Source organism: Colobus angolensis, unplaced genomic scaffold (genome assembly GCF_000951035.1).
Source record: "Colobus angolensis palliatus isolate OR3802 unplaced genomic scaffold, Cang.pa_1.0 Scaffold174, whole genome shotgun sequence".
Taxonomy (NCBI): Eukaryota; Metazoa; Chordata; class Mammalia; order Primates; family Cercopithecidae; genus Colobus; species Colobus angolensis.
This window is the reverse complement of record NW_012114866.1, coordinates 5919077-5945265: the sequence shown is the minus strand read 5'-3', so window position 1 is coordinate 5945265 and position 26189 is coordinate 5919077. Positions and strand designations below refer to the sequence as shown.

General features: G+C 37.3%; 1 protein-coding gene across 8 annotated transcripts in view; it reads right to left on the bottom strand.

Moving 5' to 3' along the window:
• Positions 1-26189, bottom strand: part of DLG2 (discs, large homolog 2 (Drosophila)) — a 2293993-nt gene that overhangs the window by 830679 nt on the left and 1437125 nt on the right. For 5 of the 8 annotated variants that reach the window (XM_011938528.1, XM_011938530.1, XM_011938531.1 and 2 more), the window contains one exon: positions 2087-2140. In XM_011938528.1, the coding sequence (XP_011793918.1) occupies positions 2087-2140 (54 nt within the window). Of the gene's footprint in view, positions 1-2086; positions 2141-24110; positions 24241-26189 lie in introns of those variants that run through there. The other 3 variants (XM_011938533.1, XM_011938534.1, XM_011938535.1) reach the window with 2 other exon arrangements.

Below are 26189 nucleotides of genomic sequence, written 5' to 3'. Positions count from 1 at the left end.
AATAATATAGATCCACCACAAGAAAGTGGTCTTATTTACAAAATGAACTCTGTGCTCCAGGCCTACTTCTTGAGGGCACTGCTCACATGCTTTGACAATGGTTATAGTGAAGAGATTTTTTGGGACATAAGATTCCTTCATATATATATGGATCCCTATCCTGAATGTATTGAAGCTTCTGTGACAAGTTATCTCTCATCCAAATCTGCATGTATCAGGGGAGTAAGTAAGGAAACTATATTCCCAAGCTGACAGGCAGAAAACAAGGGAGGGAAGAAAGAAACATAGGTAGCAGTATGTTAGAAGTTAAGTAACATTTCTAACTCTACAGCCAGGCTATCCGGATTGACTCAACTCTGCCTTTTACTGTGAGTCCTTGAACCAGTTACTTGACCTCTTTATGACTCATTTTCCCCATCTGTAAAATGGAGAAATTAATAGTACCTACCTCAAAGGATTGTTATGAGGATTAAATGAGTTAAAATTTGTTAAGTGTCTACAACAGTGTTAGGCATATCCTGTTAGAGATGTTTGGTAAGTAAAGAAAGGTATGAGGAGTGAGAGAATAGTGGATGTAGGTGCCTTTAAGACATTGCTTTGTTTCCTTCTATAGAGCCCTTTACTTTCCAGTGTTGGGGCCTCTTGGTTCCTTCCAATAAGCTTAACCTTGTTTCCGGTCTGGTCCCAAACTATTCTTGTGCAGAAAGATTTAAGAAGCCCTAGTTCAGTAGTTCAGGTGATTCAGCATTAAGTCAAGCTTGCTGTTATTCTTGGCCTGACCCTGTGTCCCAGTTTTAGTTCCTCATTCTTATCATCAAGTCCCAACCTTGTACTCCAGTTCTGACATTCTGCTCCCCTGTGACTGAGTCCCGGATTGCAGAACCTGCTCAGGACTGCCAGTTCCTTTGAGGTAACATCTCTCAAAAGGCAGCCTGTGGACTAGACACACTTTGTTTGGCAGACACAGTGTTTGCACTTTTGAAAATTAGTTGCCTGTATTTAGAAATTGCAAACATGTACAAATTTCCATCTTATTTTGTAAAATGATCTGGCACCAGTAGGTTCCAAGTGGCAGTTGCTCTTTTTAAATGGCCATGTGCTTTCTATTCCCCACTGTCCCTACTCTGACTGCTCCATTTGTTTCTGTGATTTGGTTGGTCATTGAAGGGATTTGAGGCTGTGGGCTAAAACTGCGAAGAGCCAGTACTTACCAAGCACTTACTTTGTGCTAGGTACTGTTCTAAGTGCTTTATGTGCTTTACTCATTTAATCAAAGGGAAGGAATCTGTTTGTTCTTGTCCATTACCCCGGCAGCCCTTCTTCTCAGCTTCATACCCCTGTCTAGCATGCATCTGTGGCTGTCCCATCTTCTTTGATCACTATCCTCCACTTGTCAGCTACAGCCCACTCACAAAGCCTTGCTGGACATCCATAATGTCAACCACTCACCCACATTGTGGCCTATAGCTGGTCTTCAATCTTCCCTGCCTAGCCAGCCTCTGTCTTCAAGAACTTTCGCCATCATAGTGGTTGTGTTACAGGTACAGAATCCTAGGCTTCATTGATTTGCTTGATCCTATTATCTCATGCTCCATGCTTTTATAAAACCACAACTTTCATTATATGTAGGTAGGCTCTATCCTCACAAAACTTTTGTCCACTTCTTATTAGAAGACCAACAAAATCCATAAAAATATTTATTGATTACTTACTCTAGGTTCCAGACTCTGTCATAGAAATTGACTTCAATATTCCTTTCATAAGAAACCCAAAGAAGTTTGCTTGTGTCTATGAGCAATTCAGTCTCTTTTCAGCGAGCCACTTAGCAAACTAACACTATTTGAACAGCGTTGTCTATTTTTTTTTTCATAATGGGCCCTTGTATTTTACAAAACATGAATGAAAGAGGGAAATACTTGATTACTAAGACAAGATTTAGAAATAATTAAAAGAAAATTTACAAAACTACATGTCATTCCATAAGATTATTTAGTTTGGGTGAAACTAAATATCAATTGTATTTAAATTCAGCCAATTAAGTTTTACCACAGTTTTAAAAGAAGGTATTAATGAAACAGTTACTTACATAAGGAATTGTGTCCAAAGTATCTGTGTTGACAATTATAGGAGCAGGACTGGCCTGAAAAAAGAAATAGAAAAAAAAATTAAATAATGAATAATGTATTCTGAGACAGATTATTTAGCTTAACTTATTTAACAAAGAGCTCAGCAGGCATTTCTTGAGGACCTGTACAGGCACTGTGTCAAGTGTTAGTGGGATAAATAAAATGGCTAAGATTTCCTGTACCTTCCCCCACCTCAAATATTTGTTATATTTACCACATAAAGAAATAAAGGAAGCAGTCATAGAATTTACATTCATTTTCTCTTACATTCTACAAAACAGTGCAGGAGGTGAGAATTTCTGCTATGTGTAAGGCAAGGATTTCTAATAAATTAGGTGAGAGTTAAAACTTGTATTTTCTTTCTTTCTTTTTTTTTCTTTTTGAGATAAGAGTCTCGCTCTGGCTCTGTCACCCAGACTAGAGTGCAGTGGCATGATCTTGGCTTACTGCAGTCTCCGCCTCCTGGGTTCAAGCAATTCTCCTGCCTCAGCCTTCCAAATAGCTGGGATTACAGGCACGCACTGCCACAGCCGGCTAACTTTTGTATTTTTAGTAGAGATGGGGTTTCCCATGTTGACCAGGATGGTCTTGATTTCCTGACCTTGTGATCTACCTGCCCTGGACTCCCAAAGTGCTCGGATTACAGGCATGAGCTATCTCACTCGACCTGTATCATTTCTTTATGAAATGACTTTGCTAAAGGAATTTGATTTCTCTCTCAAGGAAGCAAAATTAAACCTAAACCAATATTCATAGTTATTCTCTTCAAACTGCCTTTTGAGAGTATGCTATATTCAATAGAAAAAGGCTTCACTTATCAACATCTATGTTTACATATTACATATGCTGTATCCTGTATTTTCTTTTCTTTTTTTTTTTTTTGAGACAAATTCTTCCTCTGTCTCCCCTGCTGGAGTGTGCAGTGGTGCGATCTCAGCTCACTGCAACCTCTGCCTCCCAGGTTCAAGCAATTCTTCTATCTCATCCTCCTGAGTAGCTAGGACTACAGGCATGCGCCACCACACTCGGGTAACTTCTGTACTTTTAGTCGAGACGGGGTTTCACTGTATTGACCCGGCTGGTCTTGAATTCCTGACCTCGTACTTCGCCCGCCTCGGCCTCCCAAAGTGCTGGGATTACAGGTGTGAGCCACCATGCCCTGCTGTATTTTATTATTTATGCACCTCTAATCATAAACCTTAGAAATCCCTAAATAGAACATTAACAGTCATATATGAGAGAAAATCATATTGGATAGGTTCAACTTTCTTTTTAAAAAAAAAAAAAAACTACGATTTGCAGTAATTCTCTTTAAAGTTTAGCAGGAATCTGCGTAAAACTGATACAGGAGTGCTGCAAGCCAAATCATTAGAAAATAAGAGATTGCAATCTCTATTTGCATCGCCAATCTAACTTCATGAATACTGAGTACAGCTATCTTTACTTTTTAGTTTCTAGAATTTTCACAGCAACTTTTGCTTTATCCCCCAAAGGATCTTTAATCTATGTCTCAAATTACAGATTTCATTTAGATAAAAGACATACTTTCATCCTGATTAATACAGAGTTCTTCTATATGACATGGTGGTTTTGGAAAGTGCTCAAATTTTGGGATATTTCATTAGCTGTGCCCTCTGGAGTTAATAGAGTTAACAGCTTTTTAATGCCAATCTGTTCTGTGGGATCCTAATCAAATGATAAAACAAAAAGCAATCCAGCAGGTTTTACAAAACAAAATTCATGTCTTTACCAAAAATACTGGGCGTGGAAAACATAACCTTGGCATACATATCTGTATAATGGATCAACAAGTTAGTCATAATATTTTCATGATTCTCAATGGGATGTATCTTGTGGGTAAATAAAGACTCTGGAGAAAGACATTTTTCGCTGGATCTTACTAAAAAAAAATAATAAGAGGCATGTAGAGAAGAGCAAAAGGTATGAGGTTTGCAGTCAGAAGACATGGGCTCAAGGTTGGTTTAGCAACTTTCTGATTGTATGATTTGGGGGTTTAGTGACTTCCTAGTGGTATGATCTTAGGGCAAGTCCACTAACCCTCTCTGACTAATTTTCCTTCCCTGTAGATTGGAAATAGTAGTAACAACTTTCCAAAATGGTTTGAAGATCAAATGAGGTGATATAGTTGAAAGTGCTTTGTAAACTGTAAATTTCAGAATTAATGTTAAATATTATTAGTAGTAAGTGTCTCTTAAGATAGACTACTGTAAAGATATATTATTGAATGGCTTGTAAACTATTTACACTGCAGAGATCTCAATGCTATGTTAGTGGCTGCAATTGCACTAATAAGATGCCTGTTTAGATTGTGGTTCTAAAACAGCTCATGTCAAAGGCAATAATAACAATAATTACTGATTATTAAGTATGTATTACCATTTATTAAATATATACATAAGCATATATATCTTCATTTAATCTCCATAAAACCATATTGAGGAGGCATTATTATCACTATTTCTATGTTATATATGAGGAAAATGAGGCTCAGTGAAAATGAGATTTAATATTTGAATATTGCTTTTTTCTGACCTCAAAATTCATTTTTCCCCACTAAGCTGCTTCATAATCCCAGGATCTAGGTGGTTCTATCATGAGTTTGCAGTGATATGTGAGCTCTATACTAGAGTACCATACAAGAATTAGACAAAGCAAAGACCACCCTGAAGGCAAAAGATGCCTAAGGATACTGCAGGTTAGATGTTGAACACAGTCTGGTGAAGCCTTAGTATGTATTTTTAAAAAGGTTTTTAGTTTTGATGACATCTCTCCTATGCTTTCTGTTTGGTTTCCATGACTCATGAAAGTGTGCCTCATATCCAAGACTAGACTGAAAACTCTCTGAATATCACATGCAATTCCTGCATTTCCCCATATTTTCTAGTGTAGTTTTGATTAATAAATATGTATTAATTTGATTTGAGGCTTTCATCCCATCTTTGCTTTTCTTTCTTATAGATTATAATAATGTGTTATGGGAATAAATTTTATACATAAGTCCAATTCCTATGTAATGCCATTTAAAACTTTTGTATGTTTACGTTGCTATTTTTCATTTTTTAATGTAAATTTGGTCCTTCCAAGAAGACTATATGTTTAAAAATTGACAAGTATTGTATACTTTTCTAGAATTCTCCACAGCACTTGGGTATATAGAAGGAGCTCAAAGAATATTGAGAAATACTTAGAATTTATTGACTAAACGTAGTGATAAAGTATAGAAGTGGGTATAAAGGAAAGTAATAGATCTTTGCGAGCTTTGTAAAGCACTTCTAAGATAACCAGAACCCCAAAATCTCATGATATCAACAAGACTGTGACTACTTTTCCAATATCCAGTATCACTTTCTTTCTTTGTTTAGTCACTATTACTTTACTAAATTCAGCTTTAATAAAATAATAATAATTTCATAACTCTAGGATGTGGAGTCTGTGAATGGACTCCACTTGAAGTAGAGGACAAGAACTTGAAGGACAAGATCTATGTTATGTGGAATCTATGTTATATGGAAAGTTTATTTTTCCTTCTTGGTGCCAAAAGGATCCAGAAGACACAGTTAATACCTACCTCTCTAAAAGTCATTAAAAATGCATGAACAAACAAGGTTGTATCAAAATAAACATATATCACATACATCTGACATTGGTAATGCCCTGGTATGACTGCCAAAGAGATGCCACAGTAGGTTCTTTTGAATGACACACTACCCCACTGTGCTGCTACACCAGGCTCTCTGAAGATTCTCCCACTGCCCTGCTTCAGGACCTTCACAGCCCACCCCAGACTACACAGAGTGTAGTTGAATTTCAAACATGGCCCATGAATGTGCTCTTCTCACCAGTTGGTAATTCCAAACCTTCCTTTAGCTCATCTGGCTCCTGATTCTTTGTTCACTTTTACAGTCAAGAGAGGCTATAACTAGTTTGATCTAGTTTGTTTCTGAGTCTTAAAAACCAACTATCCAGTTGCTTTGATAGTTCCCACCAAGTATTTTCTCCACACTTCACACTGTGTTGCCATATACACTGTCTTTTTTTTTTTTTTTTTGAGATGGGGTCTCTCTCTGTCACCCAGGCTGGAGTGTAGTGGTACAAACTCAGCTCACTGCAAACTTCGCCTTCCAGGTTCAAGTGATTCTCCTGTCTCAGCCTCCCAAGTAGCTGGAATTACAGGTGCCCGCCACCAGGCTTGGCTAATTTTTGTATTTTCAGTAGAGATGTGGTTTTGCCATGTTGGCCAGGCTGGTCTGAAACTCCTGACCTCATGCGATCCACCCGCCTCGGCCCTCAAAGTGCTGGGAGTACAGGCATGAGTCACCGCATCTGGCCATATACTCTCTTTCTTCCTTTTGGATATCCTCTTTAATTGGATGCCAAAATCAAACTGGTGGCTCAGCAGATTCTAGTGTCCTTCTTTAACATGCTTATTTCCATTAACTGAAAAGATATTTATGAAAAATCTAGAACAAAATCTTCTTTTAATCAGAAACTTCAAGACTTGTCTTTATATACATCTAGGCAAGATTTTTGAAACGATAAGGGAGGAAGAAAAATGAAAAAAGACTATTTCTTGAATAAACCAAACTATGAAGCCTTTTTTTATGTTGTTTGCCTTTTATATGGCATTCTCTTCCATGCAGAGAAAGCCAGTTTTCAGCAAAAGAGACTAGTACAGCTAATTACAGAGAAGCAAGAAGTAAGCAGAAGGAATACTGATATAATTTAAACTATTAGATCAAGTTATTAATAAATGTCAGCCATTTTCCTATCCTTGGGCTCCATGTGAATACAAATGTTCTCATATTACATGAACAATTTTGTTTATACTAGTAATATATACACTTTTTTGGCTTGCTTCCAAGAGACTCTAAATAAAAAGAATCTGACAAAATGAATGCAGCTTTACAAAGGAGTTCATTGATTTTGACTAATGTGGTTACCTCTTGATATGTGTTAAGTGTCAGATATGGGAAATGCCTCTGACATATGTGGGCAGGTGGTCATGAAGCCAACTATGGTGAAGAAGCCTCCTCAAGCAAGGTATTGGCAGGAAATATACAGTAGCTAGTCAGCCAAGAAACACTCTCATGTCTCATGAAGCTTAACTCCAAGAAGTGTAGGCTAATCAGTGGGAAGGTCAAAAGACTTAATCTAATACCTAGACTTTTAAGAAGTAAGATAGAAAAGGAGAGAACTAGATCAGCAAAAAATGAACAGCAACACTCATGGTACTAGGGACTACGCAGGGATTTCAACTGACCTGGGACATGCAAATGGAAGGCAGGTGATTGTCATTATGCCAATTTAAATAGGCGGTAAAATACGGCAAGAATAACATATGAGCTGCTTTTGGATACCTTTGACTTATTTTATCAGCCTTACAGGACAGGATTACTGAGTGGGCAAGATTTCTTGTCTATTTAGAGGGACACAGGCCCCATAAATGACTTTTATGTATGGTATGGCATGACATTTTGAAACAAAATGGAAGCCACTGAAAGTTTGAAAATGAGTCCTGTGTGTGGGCGTGTGTGTGTGTGTGTGTGTGTGTGTGTGTGTGTGTGTGTGTGATTTCATTATGAGAGTTGGAGATCCCAGAACCTCTAAGTAAATATTAGCTGTTTTAGACTGGCAGCTACTAGATAGCATGCTAGCAGACTTTTTGCTTCACAATTCACACAGAAGATTGCATCAAGATGAGCCCCAGTCAGATCATACGCTAATCCTGGCTAGGGAAGTAGAATATTGAGGTTACTACCTAGCAGACTTTTTGCTTCACAATTCACACAGAAGATTGCATCAAGATGAGCCCCAATCAGATCATACGCTAATCCTGGCTAGGGAAGTAGAATATTGAGGTTACTACCCACACACCCCAACAACTTTGAAGTAAGACATCTAACATTAAGTACTGGATTAGATATGCTGAGTGTTGAACCCAGGATAACTGTAGTGTGTATTAGACTTTTCCCCATAACCCTCTATTATGTTGACTTACTCTGGAAAGAAAAATGTGGTGTGGTTGGGGAAGTGACTTCCGCCTTCATTTCCTGAATCACATTTTAGTTCTCCATTGGAACTGAAACCCTGTCTTTCCTCTCCTTTTCCACAATCTTTTAGGCTGGAGTTCCACATCTCTAGGTGCTGGCAGGACCCTACTCCTATTTGGAGGATTTACTTGGAACCTATAATTATCATGACTTGAAGGTTTGTATTATTATGACCCTGCCACATCTAAATCCCTTGATATATTAATACTGGGACAGATAATAAGAGTATGCACTTATATAGCAAATACTTTATGTAAATTAACTTATTTAATCCTCACACAATTCTATGAGACAAACACTATTATTCTCAAAGTAGAAGTGAGGAAACAGAGGTTAAATAACTTTCTCAAAGTCACACAGCTGGTAAATAGCTGGTAAATCTTCAAACCCAAGCAATCTGGCTCCAGAGCCATATTCTACTGCCCCTTAGAATAAAAACAGATTTCACCAGTTATGTCTGGATTCTAATTTTTTTTTTTTTTCCAGATAGGGTCTTACCTTGTCACCCAGGCTGGTGTGCAGTGGTGCCATCTTGGCTTACTACAACCTCTGCCTCCCAAGCTCAAGCCATCCTCCCACTTCAGCCTCCCAAGTAGTTGGGACTACAGGCATGTACCACCATGCCTGGCTGATTTTTGTAATTTTTGTAGAGACAGGGTTTTGCTATATTGCCCAGGCTTTTCTCAAACTCCTGGACTCAAGTGATCCACCCGCCTCGGTCTCCCCAGATGCTGGGATTACAGGTGTGGGCCACCACACCTGGCCAGATCCTACTTTTTACTGTTGATCAACAAGTTACAAGCCAGTTCAAATCTAAATGTATTTCACATGCTTTTATCTTGGCTGGCCCAAGAACCTTCCCCTCCTTCCTCTGGTGCAGTTGCTGAGGCCCAGTGTGTCATGAGAAGAGACCTGTAGGAGGCATGCCTAGGAAAAGGCCAACAGCCACAGCATACCCAGACTGACTGATTCAGGCATTCTTTGAGTAAGCCTCAAATAAATTGGTAATTGACTGATTAAAGACACATCGATGGTTATGTGAGAGAGGAAGAACAAAATAGGAAGAACAAATATATTCTAGAATCATAGAGCTTTTAAGGCTGAGATCTTAAGGAACATTTAATTACACTCTTACTTTCTAAAAATATGAAAATGAAGACAAAGAATATGACGTAACCTAGATCTCACAATTACATAGTATCAAAACTGACGATAACAAGAATAACAATAATAAAGTATTAAGCATATATAAGGTGATTATTATGTTTCAGGAATGCTATAAGTACTTGAAGACATATGAATGCATTTAATTTTTACAGTGTTCTAAGAAAACATTATTGTTCCCATTAAAAAGAAAGAAGGAATGAAAGAGAGAAGAAAGGAAGAAAAGACGATCCCAATTGACCAAGTCACTTGCCTAAAGTCACAAATCTAAGAGGTGGCATGAGCAGTTTTCAAACCCATGTCTTTCTAACCCCAGAGTCCATAAGCGTAACGCCAGCATCTGATTTTTTTTGCCTGAGTTTTTCTAGGCTACCAAACTGAAAACGCAATTATTTTCTGCCTGGAAAGTTGCTAGTTTCTCTTTTACAGTCTGAAGAGAAATTTATCACTGTTCTGACTCAGATTCAATTCCCCAATTATCAGAGGTATTTGGGTCCCTTAATATCTTGCAAACCCCCACTTAAAAAATGGAACAGTGCTATTTTCCAGTTAACCTATTTCTCAAGAATTTAGCTGAATAAAGAATGCATGTATAGGCCAGGAATGGTGGATCATGCCTGTAATCCCAGCGTTTTGGGATGCCAAGCTGGACAGATCACTTGAAGTCAGGAGTTTGAGACCAGCCTGGCCGGCATGGTGAAACCCTGTCTCTACTAAAGATACAAAAATTACACTTACCCGGGCATGGGGGCGGGTGCCTGTAACCCAGCTACTTGGGAGACTGAGGCAGGAGAATGGCTGGAACCCCCAGAGATGGAGGTGGCAGTGAGCTGAGATTGTGCCACTGCACGCCAGCCTGGGGAGACTTTGTCTCAAAAAAAAAAAAAAAAAAGTTTCTTAGGTTATTATACTTATTACTGAGATTATTTTTTGCTTTCCTAGATTTTCTTCTCCTTTTAAGTTCCTTCTCTACAAGACAACTAAGTGGGTGCAGTTCAATCCAGCCCAGCTCTAAGTCATCACTACTAATACCATCCAGTGGCTTTGGCTTGTCACCTGCTCTACAGAGACATAAGACATAAGACCACTAGTCTTACTGAGGCAAGAACAGTGCTGAATAAACTATGTGAGTGCCTGAGGGCTTGGCTAGTTCATCCTGCAGACTGTGGCAGGATGTCTAAAGGAAGCAACTTTGGAGGAAGCTAAGATTGTGGTCCCTTTCCCTAGCATTTAATAAAATGCCTGGATGGTTACCTACCTAGCTTAACACCAGGCTAGCTCAGAAAACAAGGTAACAGGATGGAACATTCATGTTTTGGTTTGAAATCAATTTGACTCTGCTTGCCTGAACTCTTAATAATAAGATTACCCTCATTTGCAGATAAGAAAACTAGTAACGTTAAGTAACTTGCCCAATGTCATTCAGCTGGTAATAGCAGGACCAAGAGTCAGACAATGGTAGCCTGGCCCCAAAGTGGATAAATCCTAACCATTGCAATACATTTGCTTCTGTACCCTATTAAGATTTGATTAGCAAAGTCTGTTCCAGTCAACACAATTTGTCTTACTTATCCTTGAAAACTCATCATTTACATTTTTTATCCCCTTGGACTGGAGAGTTACCATCTCTGTTTGATCCTCCTTTAAAATACAAAGTAGTAAAGTATTTTGCAGAAAATAAATGAATATCCTATGAATATCCTAAAGACCTCAGAGAGGCTGAGTTGGTCTTCCCTTTTTTCCTAGTGCAGAAATGATGGGGCATCCTGGAGAATGAAGCACAGAAGTAGAGACCAGTAGATCCCACACAAAAAAATTGAGCCATTAGCTCAAATCTCAAATGTGGTTTAGTAAATGTGCCCCATGCCGAAGAGAGTTTTCTTTACTTTATAAGTTTTTTCTAGAATCAATCCTATTTTGATGAAGAAATGGGGATTGCTTGAACTGTTAGTATGAAGATTCTTCAGATCTCCATCCTGCATGCTCACCATATACCTATTTACACTTAGTATAAAAGGCTAAACTAAATTATTGACTAAAACTGTATCTACAGATCAACACTGAAACTCAAATTGGCAATTATATCGACCACCAATGTCATGCTATATAAGGTATATCACACACATTCAATCATTTAATTTCTATAGTGAAAGGAAAGGGAATTAACATTGATTAACCAACTACCTACTGTGTACCAAGCAAATATGGTAAGCTTTTTACTTGTGTTTTATTGTTTACCTCTTACAGAACCCCAGAAGGATTGATGGAATTTTCCCTTGTCTATAGATAAGTAAATAGAGGCACAGAATGATTCTGTGAATGTCTCAAAATGTCAGATGGCTAGAAGGAAGCAAAACTGAGATTCAAACCCAGGTGTTCTGATTCTAAGCCCTTTGCTTTTCAGCATTAGGCCATAATGCCTCAAACCCCACTGATTCACACCGAGCTTTTACAAATCTAACTGCTTTATTTATGCACATTATTTCTGAAGATCCCACAAAAAATGGAGTCATTAGCTTAAATCTCAAATGTGGTTTAGGCAATGTGCCCCATGCCATAATAACCATACCTACTCAATTCACTGATTCACTCCATGTGGTGCTATTCCTGGAAAGATCCATGTGGATACCATCTGCTCCTTGTTGCTAAGCTACTCAAGAGTTATAATCTTAGCAGTACAGTTGTATTATCCAGATTTAGGTGCCAGAATTTGGAGCAAGCTGTCAATAACCTGGTTCTTTAGGTTAAGGTAGGGCTTATTTCTTCCGTAGTACATGGATAATGATTTTTTACACAATAGGGGATCACTAAATTATTGCTATTTAGTTTCCGTCCTTCTTCTCTCTTTTCCTCCACCAGGCAAGGATCCTTACTACTCCAAGCACATACCTTGCTCATGCCTACCACAATGTCTTTGTTTTCATTTCTTCCTTTTCCTACATCCTAAATCAGTTGCAGTCCTCAATCTTATCTCTCCAACCAAATTATTTCCATCCTGCAAGAACAATCTAAAGTTCCAGATGCTCCATGACACTTTACCCATATCACTCCAGGACTCAGTTTATACATCCTATTCTCCACATTTTAAAGCACTCGTTATTTGTATTACTTCGGATCACACTGAATTTTAAATATTAAAGGAAATAAGTTATGTGAAAGAACTAAACCCTGACATTCTTAATTAACATTCATTTCTATTTTTATACATGTTGATAGCTAATTGGTCATGTGTGATATTCAAGTCTCCTTGCAGAAATTGTAATCATTTTGAGGTCAGGGTCCTCCTCTCTACTTCTTCACCAGCCACTCCACCTACACTCCTAACAGTGCTGGGCATAAAACACACACTCAAACACTCAAACAGTAATTGTTAATTGATTTTTAGACCTATTGGACTAGAGTCACAGCAGTGACTCTAGTTACAATTCGTGAGAAACTCTTGAGGCAACAGAGTTAGATAAAACGGGTAGAAAGGGGTAACTGCATGCTGCCCTCTGGTGACGAGTTCTTGTACCACACTGCCTTATGGTGTCCCTGTGTCAGCATCTGGAACCTGTCATGCACTCCAGACCATGCTATTCACTGCAGAGCACAAAAATTAAGGAAAATATAAGCAGAAAGACTTGTCTATGCTAACTATACACTGCTACTTTGTGCTTATTCTTCCCTATTCCGCATTGCAACCCTATGAAGTACATATTCCAATTATGATTATAATAAGGAAAGTGAGGCATGGACCTGTAACACAACTTACCCAAGATCACCAGACTAAAAACCAGCTGGAGCCAAGGCTCACTCCTCCTGACTCCAAATCCATATTCTTGTCTTACCACTACCCTGCGTGGAACAAGGACGGTAGCTGCTGGCAGTGTTACTTCCTCTAACTTATTATTCCACTGTACGTTTCAGGAGAAGTTAGGTGGGAGGAAGCATGGGATTTGGGGAAAAAAACTAAGAACTCAAAAATCATGACAAAGCAAAATGACATCTACAGCATTTCTCAAACTTTCCACACAAAATGTGAGAACATATCCCCAAAGATTTACCCAAAACTAGATATTTATTCAAAGCCTCATGTCTTATATTAAAAATGAATGCAATTTTCATCATTTACTCCACAATCATCTTTTTTTCATAAGTTATTGGGGTACAGGTGGTATTTGATTACATGAGTAAGTTATTTAGTGGTGATTTGTGAGATTTTGGTGCACCCATCACCCGAGCAGTATAGACTGCACCATATTTGTAGTCTTCTATCCCTTGCCCCCCTTTCACTCTTCCCCTAAAATCCCCAAAGTCCATTGCATCATTCTTATGCCTTTGCATCCTCATAGCTTAGCTCCCACATATCAGTGAGAACATACAATGTTTGGTTTTCCATTCCTGAGTAGCTTCACTTAGAATAATAGTCTCCAGTCTCATCCAGGTCACTGCAAATGCTGTTTATTCATTCCTTTTCATGGCTGCATAATATTTGTATTTTTAATAGAAACATAAAGTTTTGAGTCATTTGTAATGGAATCAACCTGACAACCCAGGTGGTTCCTGCATGGCTATAAAAAATCAGGCACTCTGTCTCCCTGGAAATAACCACACTCCTGTCAAGGAATTATGTTCCTAATATAAAGATGGCAGAACTAGGGAGTCAGGAGATCTTAGTTTTAGACCCAGTAAGTTCAGTAATTCAGCAATTTACTGAGTCTCCCCATTTATTTTTATTTTTTAAGGAATAAAAAGTGAAATGGCCTCTAATAGTCCATTTCTCATCAAGAATCTGATTTTATTCCTTGTAAAGTTCATCCTACTAGGAAATACTGTAAAGAAAGCAGGGATGCTGTATAACCCTTCATTCTGGGAAATGATCTGTTTTTACCACTCAGACATAGAAAACTAGAAGACAGAACATTAAGAAAAGCATGCAGAAATAAAAGACAAAAGTTAAATTTGATAAGGAACAATTATATAAATTGATTTCTAATGACTTGGCTGAAGGATAATGTCCTGTACGCCTTAGACAAGGCACCTCAAAAATCTATATATGGTCCTCTTGCTCTATGTTCATAGTTCATGTTTTGTTTTTCTTGTAAACAGGTTAATTTACTGGCCTAAGAACCATGTAATCAGCAGCAAGGAGTTCTCTTCTATATAAAGAGTAAAAAAGATTTGAAGTGAAGCTGAGAATTATTACCAAGCTCTTTCTTCCATTCTTGCCTTTATCCATTTTATATAAGCTATAACTCCAGAAAAAAAATTGTTCTGCCTTCATTTTTCCCCTGCTCACCATAATTTGACACTAGATCATACACTAAGGTTTGAAACATAACAGGTGAAGCCATAGAGAAAGTCTTAAGATATTTTATATCTAGAATGGTTCTTTTGTGTGAGAGGAAATGTTAGGGAGAGAGGCAAAGATGAAGTATGAGTTAGTTTACTGTTATCCATTAGTAATCTGTAATGTGCTCATGTTTATGGTGGACCTGGAGGATATTCCAAGACTTGTTTCTAAACAATGGCACTTGGGTGCACATTACAAGATAACAGGATAGAGAATATTTTAGTTTCATTTTCCCTTATTTTAAATTCTGATAACATCTGTAAGTCTAAGAATCTCCCCTCAACCCATTTTTCTTCAAAATTAATGTTCAATTTGGAATCATTTCCAATGAGGAAAAACATGGAGAAAAATAACATAAAAAGAAGAAGTGAATGGGGACTAAAAAAATAGAGGTTCACTAAATACTGCTGGCATTTGCTGATGCCAAAGAATATATTCTGCAGATGCATTTGTATATTGTCATCAACTAGGCAATGAAGTCTTTGTTCTACAAGCCAAGAGCCTACAAATCTCTGGATCTAAAATGCCAACCAGTTCCTAGCCCCACAGCTGTTCTAGCTTCCCACAGTGGCAGTGTCTACGTTACTTATGCTTTCTCAGTTTTCCAGTGACTTTCTCACTTTCAATTATTCTATAAAGCAAGGATACTGCTTGTTCAATTTACCTCCTAGTAGGCCTGGTATAATGCTACAACTGTGTGTTTAACATAAAGAAGGAGGAATATTATCTGTTGTTGTGGGCTAGAGGAGAGATGGGGAAATAACAAGAGAAAAGAATGAAAAAAGGAGGAGGAAGACTGGGAACAGGTTGTTTTCTGGTATGTGGAAACTCTGTCACAAGTTGGAGAGTGAAATGATGATTCCCAGGCTGGGATTTTTTCTTCTGTGCTCTCAGACTCCTTTATCAACTGGAATTGTAATCCCAGGTACTCTGGAACCATCATTTGTCTTATAAAGGTTTTCCCTAACCAACTAGAAAGGAGATGGTAACTTCCTTCTAAATATATTTGCAATCATCTCATGACCCCTCCTCACCCACTCATACTGGATAAGAACTTTTGTACCTTATGCTTTTATGTTATAGGATGAGCACCTTCTAGTCCTGCACTTGGATTTAGCAGACAAGTCTTCTAGGACTGGCTGTGACCCTGTAGAACTTAGTCAAGTCACTTAACTCTCTGAATTATTTCTAAGGTTATATGCAACTGTAATGAAAATTGTATGATTCCTGATTTTAATACTAGCCTAATTTTGAATATCATAAAAGTAGTAATAAAAGAGTTTAGAACTTGGATTATCTGTCTGGGATTTAAGACCTTTGTCCTCACTTCTACAATGATCTTAGCTGACTAATTTAATCTCTCTGAAACTTTCTATTCATGTATAGATGTTAAAAATTATTATTTAGTTAATATCATGTGGTTCTTCAAGAAGCAAATGCAGTAATATATGAGGACATTATGCAATTTGTAAATGTATATATTTGGGATAACATTTAAAAATTTGCAGCAACAGTAATAACGACCTTTACTGGGCACATTTTTTGGTCAGGCACTGTGTTAAGAATTTAATTCACATTATTTTATTAGATTTCAAACACTGCTAGAAAGTGACATATAACATCTAATTTTACATTGGATGAAACTTAGGCCCAGATAATTTGAGTAATTTATCCAAGATAGCAAATGGTGGAAGAAGGATCCTTCAAGTAGCTGAAACTCTGAATCAGAATAAAAACTGAACTCAGAATTCAGTCCTGCTACATTATGTCTTACTGTTTAACCATTGCTGATCCTGGCCATTTCAACTTTCTAAGCTTTAATTTTCATATAACTACTATGAAGATAAGAAAACTTGTCTTGCCTAATTGTGAAAGTTGTAACGAAAAGTAATCTAGTTTATACTTTTTTTTTTTTTTTTTTTTGAGACGGAGTCTCACTTTGTCGCCCAGGCTAGAGTGCAGTGGCCGGACCTCAGCTCACTGCAAGCTCCGCCTCCCAGGTTTACGCCATTCTCCTGCCTCAGCCTCCCAAGTAGCTGGGACTACAGGCGCCCGCCACCTCGCCCGGCTAGTTTTTTGTATTTTTTAGTAGAGACGGGGTTTCACCGTGTTGGCCAGGATGGTCTCGATCTCCTGATCTCGTGATCCGCACGTCTCGGCCTCCGAAAGTGCTGGGATTACAGGCTTGAGCCACCGCGCCCGGCCAATCTAGTTTATACTACTTTGAAAATTGTAACACGATAAATAAATATAAGGAAGATAGGTCGTAGTAGTAGAGGTAGTCTTAGCAGCAGCAGCATCAAGTGTAAAATATTGGTATAATTTTTTCAGCTCTACATGATGAAAATGAGAAATCCCATTGCTCCTAAGCATCTTCTTGCTAAATAAAAATATCTAAATGAAGCTTCAAAAAATATAACATATCTAGTATTAGTTCATTAAAGCTTTTCAGGTTTTAATGTGTGTATATTTTTAAATTTTGGTTTGCTACATGGAAGAGGACTGCCATTATTAACTCTGAACAGCTGTCTATTTTTCTGTTCTGTAACAAATAAGCTTGGGGTTCTATTTTTGCAATTCCTGGGATGGGTATGGAAAGTGGAAGTGGCAGAATATAAGTTTTACTCTATTGTATAATAACATATATCAGTGCTAATATTTCGTTTTAATGAGTCATCAAAACATTTTGTAACGAGCAATACTGGAATACAAAGAAGGCACCCTGCACCTGGTGGTAGTTTTTCGTGGCCTCCAGATGTATATGCACAGGCATCACAAGACCAGTAGTCAAAGAAAATGCAAACTTCACAAGTGAGGAAGATATAAAGATAGCAGGCTCTTGCTTTTTTGTTAAAAACCCAAAGTGACAATTTCATTCCACTTTACCAGCAATCTGCAAATGTTCTTGCAGTCCCAAGCTGTTGTAATTATCCAGGTCGCTTCTGGTGTAGTTCCCTGCTCTACCTTAAATTGAACATCTCCATAGATTGAGTGTCATCTTTATTCCTATACTAATAGAAATTCCATTAATAGACTTGTTCATATTCTTCAGAAGGAAATGGACTAAAAATTGGGGTGTTACTAAACAAATGCAAAGCGAGGTTAAGAGGAAAGAAATAGGGAAATGAATCTAGCATGATTGCGGATGATGAGTTATAATGAATGAGGATGATGAGGATTAAGTAATATTTAGAATCCAGAAAGGACAAAACACACTTGGAACACCATGAACTGGGACTGAAAGTCATCACTGAACAAATCCTATTTAGAACTGACCTCAACATACGATGGTTCAAACTATACATCCAGGGACCAGAGAGGCAGAGTCGGTGGATGTGATGCTGGAGCTCAGGAGACAGAGTTTAAGAACTTATTTGAGGCAAGAAGGATAATTTCCTCATTATCATTTCATTGTTGCCTAAATTCTCCCTTCTTAAGTATTCATCATTCCATCTATGCAGATTTACTTAGCAAACATACTTAAGATACTTGGCACTGCAGAATGTAGGAAGAGGAGAAGTGCATAGTTTTGCCCTGCAAAGAATTCATAGTGTCGTGTGGAAATAAAAGAAACCTCTCAAATGCTTATAATCCAAAGCAGAAAAAAATGCACGAGAGAAATAGGGACAAAGTCCCATGACAGGCATGAAGAAAGGCAGGTGGGATTATGTTTACAAGACCTAAGTTCTCTACTTGTCTTACTGGCCACATGATTTTAAACAAGGTACTTAACCCCACTGATCCTCTAAAATGTAGATAATAACAATGGGTCATTTCATGTTGGTATTGTGATGACTGCATACAAAAGTATAAATTAAAGCAGTTGGTAAGAAGTTTCCCTATTCTTATTTTTCCTCAGAGGGGTGTTAATCAGGGTTGAAGTAAGGAGGGAGAAGGCATGCCTTTTAGTTATTAGGCACAAGGGAAGGCTTGTGGAAGGGGATAGGAGTTAAGTCCTGAAAGATACAACCTCACTTTGAAGACCAGTGTCCTCAGCTGATTTGTTTGTCTTCTCTTCAATTCTGTCCCACCTCTTCTAGTAGCACTGTATCCTGTCCCTTTACCATTAGTCACTAACTGATCCCTATCTTAAAGTTCTGTGGCTGTGAGAATAGAAACCCACTTGCGCTGGCTTAGGCAAAATTTGGAAGTTGTTGTCAGGCTAAAAGGACAAGAAGCACAGCAGGGCAGGCCGCCTGGTAAACTGGAACTAAGAACTGGGAGTTTTGGGGGACCCAGAATGTCACAGTCCAGCCTCTCTTACCTCATTTCTCTCAATCTCTTTCTTTGAGACCACATCGTTTCTCATCTGCTTTTCTTTTTCTACGTTTCTTTCAATCTTTCACATCCGTGCACAAACATTCTCTGCTTCTCCATGGATATATCCTCAATTCTAGGCACCATTGTAAACCTGTAGGGCAGGCCACAGGTAGCAGGGATAATTAAGCCAGGTTTCTGAAAATCATTTCTTTCTTAACTTGAGGTTCTCTTCTGAGGCTCCAGTGCCTTTGTCTGTGGGCCTGAATTATTTAGTGTTGTTTTTATGATTTACCTGTATAATTCCTGACCTTAAATATGACCCAGCTCTCATCCTGGTTGTTCTGGCCTTGTTTCCTCTGTAATGCTCAAAGTGTCAGATCACAAGTTGGAGAAAGTTAGTAACCTTTTCTCATTTCATATTGCTCTTTCATGCCTTAGTGCCTTTGTTCCAGTTGTTTCTAACCTCTCACCTCCCTCATCTTGTAAACCCCTATTTCAAAACTGTCTCAAGACTTTTCTCCTTTGTCCAGCCTTCCTTGATTATCTTTTCTTTCCATCCCAAGCAGATGGATCACTCTTTCCTTGCTGCATTTACCATGGTTTATACATCTTTTAATTGCTGCTCCTAATCACACTGCAATACAGTTGTCTTAGTTTTAGCGTTTTCTTCTTACTCTAGTGAGTTGATTAAGAAAATGGGCTCTGAGGTTGGATCACTGAGTTCAAGGACCAATCATTCCATTTATTAACTACGTGACTTCATCTCTTTTTTACGCTTTGTAAAATGGAGATGATAGTACCTACATCAGAAGTCGTTGACAGAATTGAGATAATACCTGTAAAATGCTTCGAAGAGTGCATGATATGAAATTAGTGCTCAGTAAATATTAACTATTACTTTTTAAACTGCGAGTACCTAGTCCAGGGTGTGGCAAGCAGGATGTGTTCATTGTTTGCTGGATAAATGAATTGTATTTAAAAACTATAGCATATTTGGGAGGATGTTTTATTTCTTTTGTTTGTAGTGATGGAAAATGTATCTACTGTTGCTACACTTTCTGATAATTGATGTGTATCTGTGTATGTATACATGCAATATTGAATTGCAATTGTGAGAAACACTATAAACAACTTGCCTAAGATAGCATTCAAGTATGTAATAGAGATATATGTGTAATTGTTTATTTAATGTCTGTCCCCACCACTAGAAGGTAAATGCTCCCAGGGCAAGATTTGACCGTGTCCTATTTATTATCAGATGTTCCAGGCATATCACAATTTCTGACACATAAAAGGTATTTAATAAGCATTGGTTGAATGGATGAACACATGGAAAATTGGACTGTATTTACACAATTAACAAGTGCCTTTTCTGTTTCCTCCACTTGGAATGTCCTCTTCTTCCATCATTACTGAATGTCAACATTCTGTTTAACCTTCAAACCTAGCTCCTTCCATGAAGCTTGCCCCTTCTCTGAATTCTTGTGGTAATTCATAGACACTTAGGGTACTCTACATTTTGCATATGGTATTACAGTGATTTGCAAATCAATTTGAAAATTCTTGGGGGCAGAATTCCAATCAGGGGTTCTCCTGATTTATACATGTTTACATCTCTCCCAATGCTTAATCAGCTGCATAATCTTCACATTAGGGTCAGAATAAGTTTTTCTGAGATTAATGAATGAGTGAATAGTATTGCAACTGCTTTTTGACTGACAGAAGCCCCAAGTCTAGCAGCAAGATGAGCATAAGAATTGTACTTACGACCCACTGATCCCCGTGTGAATGTTTTTATCAAATCCGGATACGATTACTAGCAGTATAAGGAAAACCAAATTTGTACATTGCAGCAAGAGATATTAGGACACCATTTGGTAATACTATCTCTCTTACAAAGTGATGATGTCACAATAAGTTTTAAGTTTACTTTTGGGCACTTGTCCTGTCTAGAATAGTATCATAGTATCTGACACATAGTAGGGGCTCCAGAAAATGTGAGTGAACTAATTGAACTAACAAATGAATAAAAACACAGGCCAGTCTCTATGAAAAGAACTACTAATTATGAAGCTTTTTTTTAATAAGCATATCTACTCATTTGAATAAAATTGCAAAGTCTTTGATTTGCCTAATATCCAAAAATACTGACTGCCTAGAAGAATGCCCTTATGCCCCCAAGGATGGAACCAATTTAAAATACTTCATGAGATGTTTTTATAATTCATGCATTTAGTAAATATTTAGGAGCTTACATTCTCCAGACACTTAGGCTAAAAGATAAGAAAAGTTCTGTGCTGCTGTTTTGCACTTGGGGCTCTTGGATCCAGCAGATGAACTTGCTTGAGACTCCAGATTTTATTTCCATTTTATCACTCTAGGGCAGGATCTAATACGTGAAATCAAATCCTGAAACTTTGAGGGACTTCATAGTTTGGTTTCCTTCTTCTCTGAAGATGTTTTGTGCAGCACTATCCAGGTATCAGTTGCTTTAAGGTTCCTTTCACCAATATGAATTCTATATGGGAGGTTCCCTGGGGGCAGATTATGTAATGACTTGAGATTTTATGTCAGGTTTATTGTTAGTTCACAGAACTACACTGACTGAAAAACCAGTTGTGATCCATAGCTTATGGTGTGTGAGTGAGATGATCCAGACCATCTAGGTGGCTCTGGATTATAATGATGTGTTAGGAATCCACACTCACAGTAGATGCACAGAAGAGCATTTACTTGCTTATGACCTTTTCAGGTCAGTTCTCCTAAGATCAACGACATCAATATGTGACTATACTTTATACACATTGCTCATTTTCAAGTATTTGATTTAAAAGAGAACAAGGTTTATTTTAAAGGAGGCAATTACTTGAGCCATATATTTGTCATTTATTTAATATAATAGACTCAGCATGATAGGGTATGTATACTTTAGGATTTATTAGGACACTGTAAACAATGAAGTGTATCTAATGATTCCATACAAGTGTAAATACATGTGTGTACCTGAAATATATATCATTGAGTTAAAAAGTGCATAAAGCAGGGAATAAATAGAGTACTTTTTCTGCTGACAAATAAATAAATTGTGAGTTTATAAAGAGTTATTCTTAACTGATAATATTTTTAATAATGATGATATTTTCTAAAAGAAGCTCTCATGAAATTGTGATGATATAATCATATATTTAATAAAGACTTGGAAGATGCTTGAGATACTGTCAAATTCCCAATATGTTCTGAAAAGATTTAGAGCAGTCAAAAATAAAGCAAACCTGAATGATAATTTGGGCATGATTTTATGCATGTGTGAAGTAGGGAAAACTGGAAACATATACTGGAATCAACGAAAGAGCAGCCCATTAATTATGGGAATTGAATCCAAGGTTAACTGGACCCATAGGGGTCTATTCCATGTATTAACACATCCCTGCCCCTACCACTACACCACCACAATGCTATAGTCAAGGTTTCTGAGTTTTCTCCAGATGGGCTTTAGAAATAATTCTATGAGATCAGTAAAGACAAAGCTAATAATGAAAAATGTCAAGCATTAATTGGAAATTGGAGACTCTTGTTGGTTGATTTAGTCATTCCTCATTCCTCACTTGCTCACCAAGCACTCTTTATGTGCCAGGCACTGTGCTAGACACTGGGAATAGATGCACTTCTATATTTAAGGAGTTCAAGACAAGACAACAAGAACACAAACTAATAAATGTTAGTTCCTTTCTCCAACTTACTTTCCTATTCACATTTACCCCAAAAGTTACAATATAATTAGAGAGACTGAGAGGAAAACACTTAAGAATAAAATGTTAGGTGATAAATCAGAGGTGCACACAAGAAATCAAGAAGGGGAAAGTTAACCCAGCATGGCCAGGGATGGCTCCGTGAGAGAGGAAATACTTGAGCTTCAAAAGGAATATCACACTTTGATAATAACAACAACAGCAACAACAACAACAAAAAAAAAAAAAAAGGAAGAGAAGTGTCATAAAGATAGGAGAAGCAAATTATACTTTCTAGATTCTAGTTCCAAGCAGGATCCTTATAGCAATATGATTTAGAGAGTTTCCCTCTATTAGTTTTTTAGTCTTCTTACAAAAATTATATAAGCTTTCTGTCTTTAATAGTCAAGATCAACTTACTGTGATCCGAGTAAAATATAGTGGTTCAATTAGAAGAGCTTCAAATATAGCCCAGTGTTTGTGACATTTAGGTGATTTCCAAGTTACAGAGAAAAATATGATGGCATCTAACTTGAGTCACTTGAAAATAACGTGAACTTCAAGGAAGATTTATTCCAACTACTGAAAGAAGCATATCTCTTGAGTTCTGTCAGAAATAATGTTTTTCTTGAGAGAGTACCAAATAAATTTTAGCAGAGATTATTTTTTAAGAATCTTCTCTGATAGCTAATTGGTGATCTCAATTCTTCAAAGTAGATCTAATGAAAATAATCAAATATTTTAATATTCTTCTTGGTAGTCCTATTTACCTTACCTCAGCCTATGAAATGTAGCCAGCCTGATTCCTCTGGTTAAATAAATTATAAGCACAAACATTATTTCTCCAAAATAAAACACAATGACACTGATTCACTAATTCACTTTATATAGCTATACACGATTTCTGTCGGACATTTTTACAAAATCTAAATATTGCATCACTACTTTACTAAAGAAGCAATTATACTTTTCAAGATAACTTTTTTGGTGGGTTTTACTTGGAGTAAAGAACAGCAATTTTGGTTTCTTGATCTATATATCAAACCTAACTGCAAAAGATATTCAATTAGCTCTGGGGGAACCAATGGGGAAATAAACATTGTAGTTTATTTCAAACATTAATATATGGAATATTAATATTGTTTCCTTTCTTTAGTACATGCCACTATTAGAAACTACTGTCTTCAGTGGGATGAGTTTGAATGGACCACTATTTATTCTTTCTCACTGATTAATGTTTGGACATATTAAGAATTAGGAATTCATACAGAGGAAAACCATATATTTAGCCTGAATGAGAACTACAGAGAAAATAACCATGGTTGTCAAATGTACAGAATACATACATTTCTTTATAGATATAACAGGAAAAAAAGGAAAAATAAATAAAAGAATCCCTAGGAAAATAAAAGAAAATTTTCCTTACCGGAATAAATGCATGTTGCATAGCTTGTTCACATTGTTTTAAAGAAGCAATAGTATCCCACAAAAGCTGGTAATTCTCAGCCCGAGAAGCACTTGGCCGTTGCATAGCGAAAGCTGGTAACACTCAAACTGAGCTCATAGAACCCAGTTGAAGAGGGAAAAAGAAAAAAAAAAAAACCCTGCAGATCTGTTACATAAACTTCTTAATTAGATCTGCTACACAAACTGCTATCTTAAGACTTAAAAAAAAAAGTTAATCAGAACATTTCTTTTGGGGGATAACTGGGCATGACTTGAACAGAGACAGATGTTTTCATTGGGAAGAACTTTCATTCCCACACTTGTGAAAAGCAATCCCATCAGTGTTCTCCTGTCTTCACACAGGTCTGGTGAAACGGCAGATACCATAAGTGTGTGGGGGGAAAGAAGTAGGAAGAAGAGAGATGTGAAAAAATATTCCTACCAGAAGATTTGGGTGGCGGGTCATGGAGGCAGAATTTAAGTAGCTTGTGAAAAGTAGTAACATTGAAGGGAGTAGGTTATATACACATATCTATGTACATATACAGATGTCTGCACTTGTCTGCTGTGTGAGAAATACAACTATATACATGCATACTCACAGTGTCATTTAATAGGTCCAACTCTCCTCTCAGTTTAGTTAAGAGTTAGATGTGACATATTCTTCACTTACAGAGTATTACTGCCTTAATGGCACTACAAGTTGTTTATCTGGGATTATCTCTAAAGACAAGCCAGGAGGTATCTTAAAATGTAAAAGTAATTAGAAGAACTTCATGTTGCCTATGTATTTGAACAAAAGTCACTTTTATTCCTTAGTCTAGATAAAATTTACATAGATAATGAAAGGAGAATCGTGTCTTTAAATGTTCTCGGGAAATGAGAGTAGGCTGGAATGTGTTAATTCCAAAGAAATATGCGTGTGCACTTTTGACAACAAAAAAGACTCATATAAGCATGAAATAAAATATGAACAGAATTTAGGGACATATTCTCAATTCCCTTCACCAAGGACAGCACCCACACAGGGAGGTGAGGCTCCACCAGTACCTAATGTCTCTGTAGGATTGCTGAGCTAGGAGGTAAAGCATCTTGGAAAATGATTCTCAGAGCCCTTGGAAATTCTAAAAGAATCTGTACTCTAAGGACTGGTTCCACAGTCAACAATGGTGGTATTTACTCAAGCATTTGAAGAGGTAAGAGGCAAAAGGAGTGAAATTCACAGCATAATAAATTATGCATTTAATTGACCTAGAAAATCCAAGGAAGACCAAACAAGGTACAAATTTAGAAAACAGTTTGATAACATACACGAAATATTTTCCCTGTATTATTTTTGGAAGAGCAGCACGATTTGGGTTACCTAGTTTTCCTGCATTTGTACCCTGATGACGGTGGATTGGTTCATACTAATGCCCTTGTAGTGTTAAAGTCTCAAAGGCTGACACCAGGGAAGTTTTTCTCTTACCTTCATTACTTTTCAATTTTGAACTGAAGGAATGAAAAGTAGAACTGATCTTTCAAAATCTTTACCTAATTTGTAAATTTTACCTAATTTGTAGGGAAATTGTTTTTCCTTAATACTTCATGAGTACACACCATAAGGCTATTGCCATTAGACAGTTTGTTTTTCAATATCAATTCAACCAATTTCTCTTTTTCTCATTCATGGTGTTCTTCTGTTCAGCTCACACCCACAGTCCCTCCTCTGCCTTCATTCCTGCCCTTATAGTCTCCCATCTGCCCCAACCACATGCTTCTTCTCCATGCATTGTCGACCAGTCAGCCCACAACTTTCAGAAAATATTCCTTCACTAGTAAGTGTTCTGAATTTCTCAGGAAACAACAGGAAAATAAAAAGTTGTCTTTTAAGTTACCTTCCAAAATCCCAGTCAATCCTCTCCGAAATTCTTAAGCAAATGTTTATCATTATTCCAGACCCCACTTGCTAGGTCTTCTAGGCTTTTCCCACCTCCTGTTTATCAGGTTCCTTTTTCTTTCCTTTAAAGAACATCTCCTAAAAATTCTCTTCTCTTTAGTTTTTTGGGGAAAAAAAAAA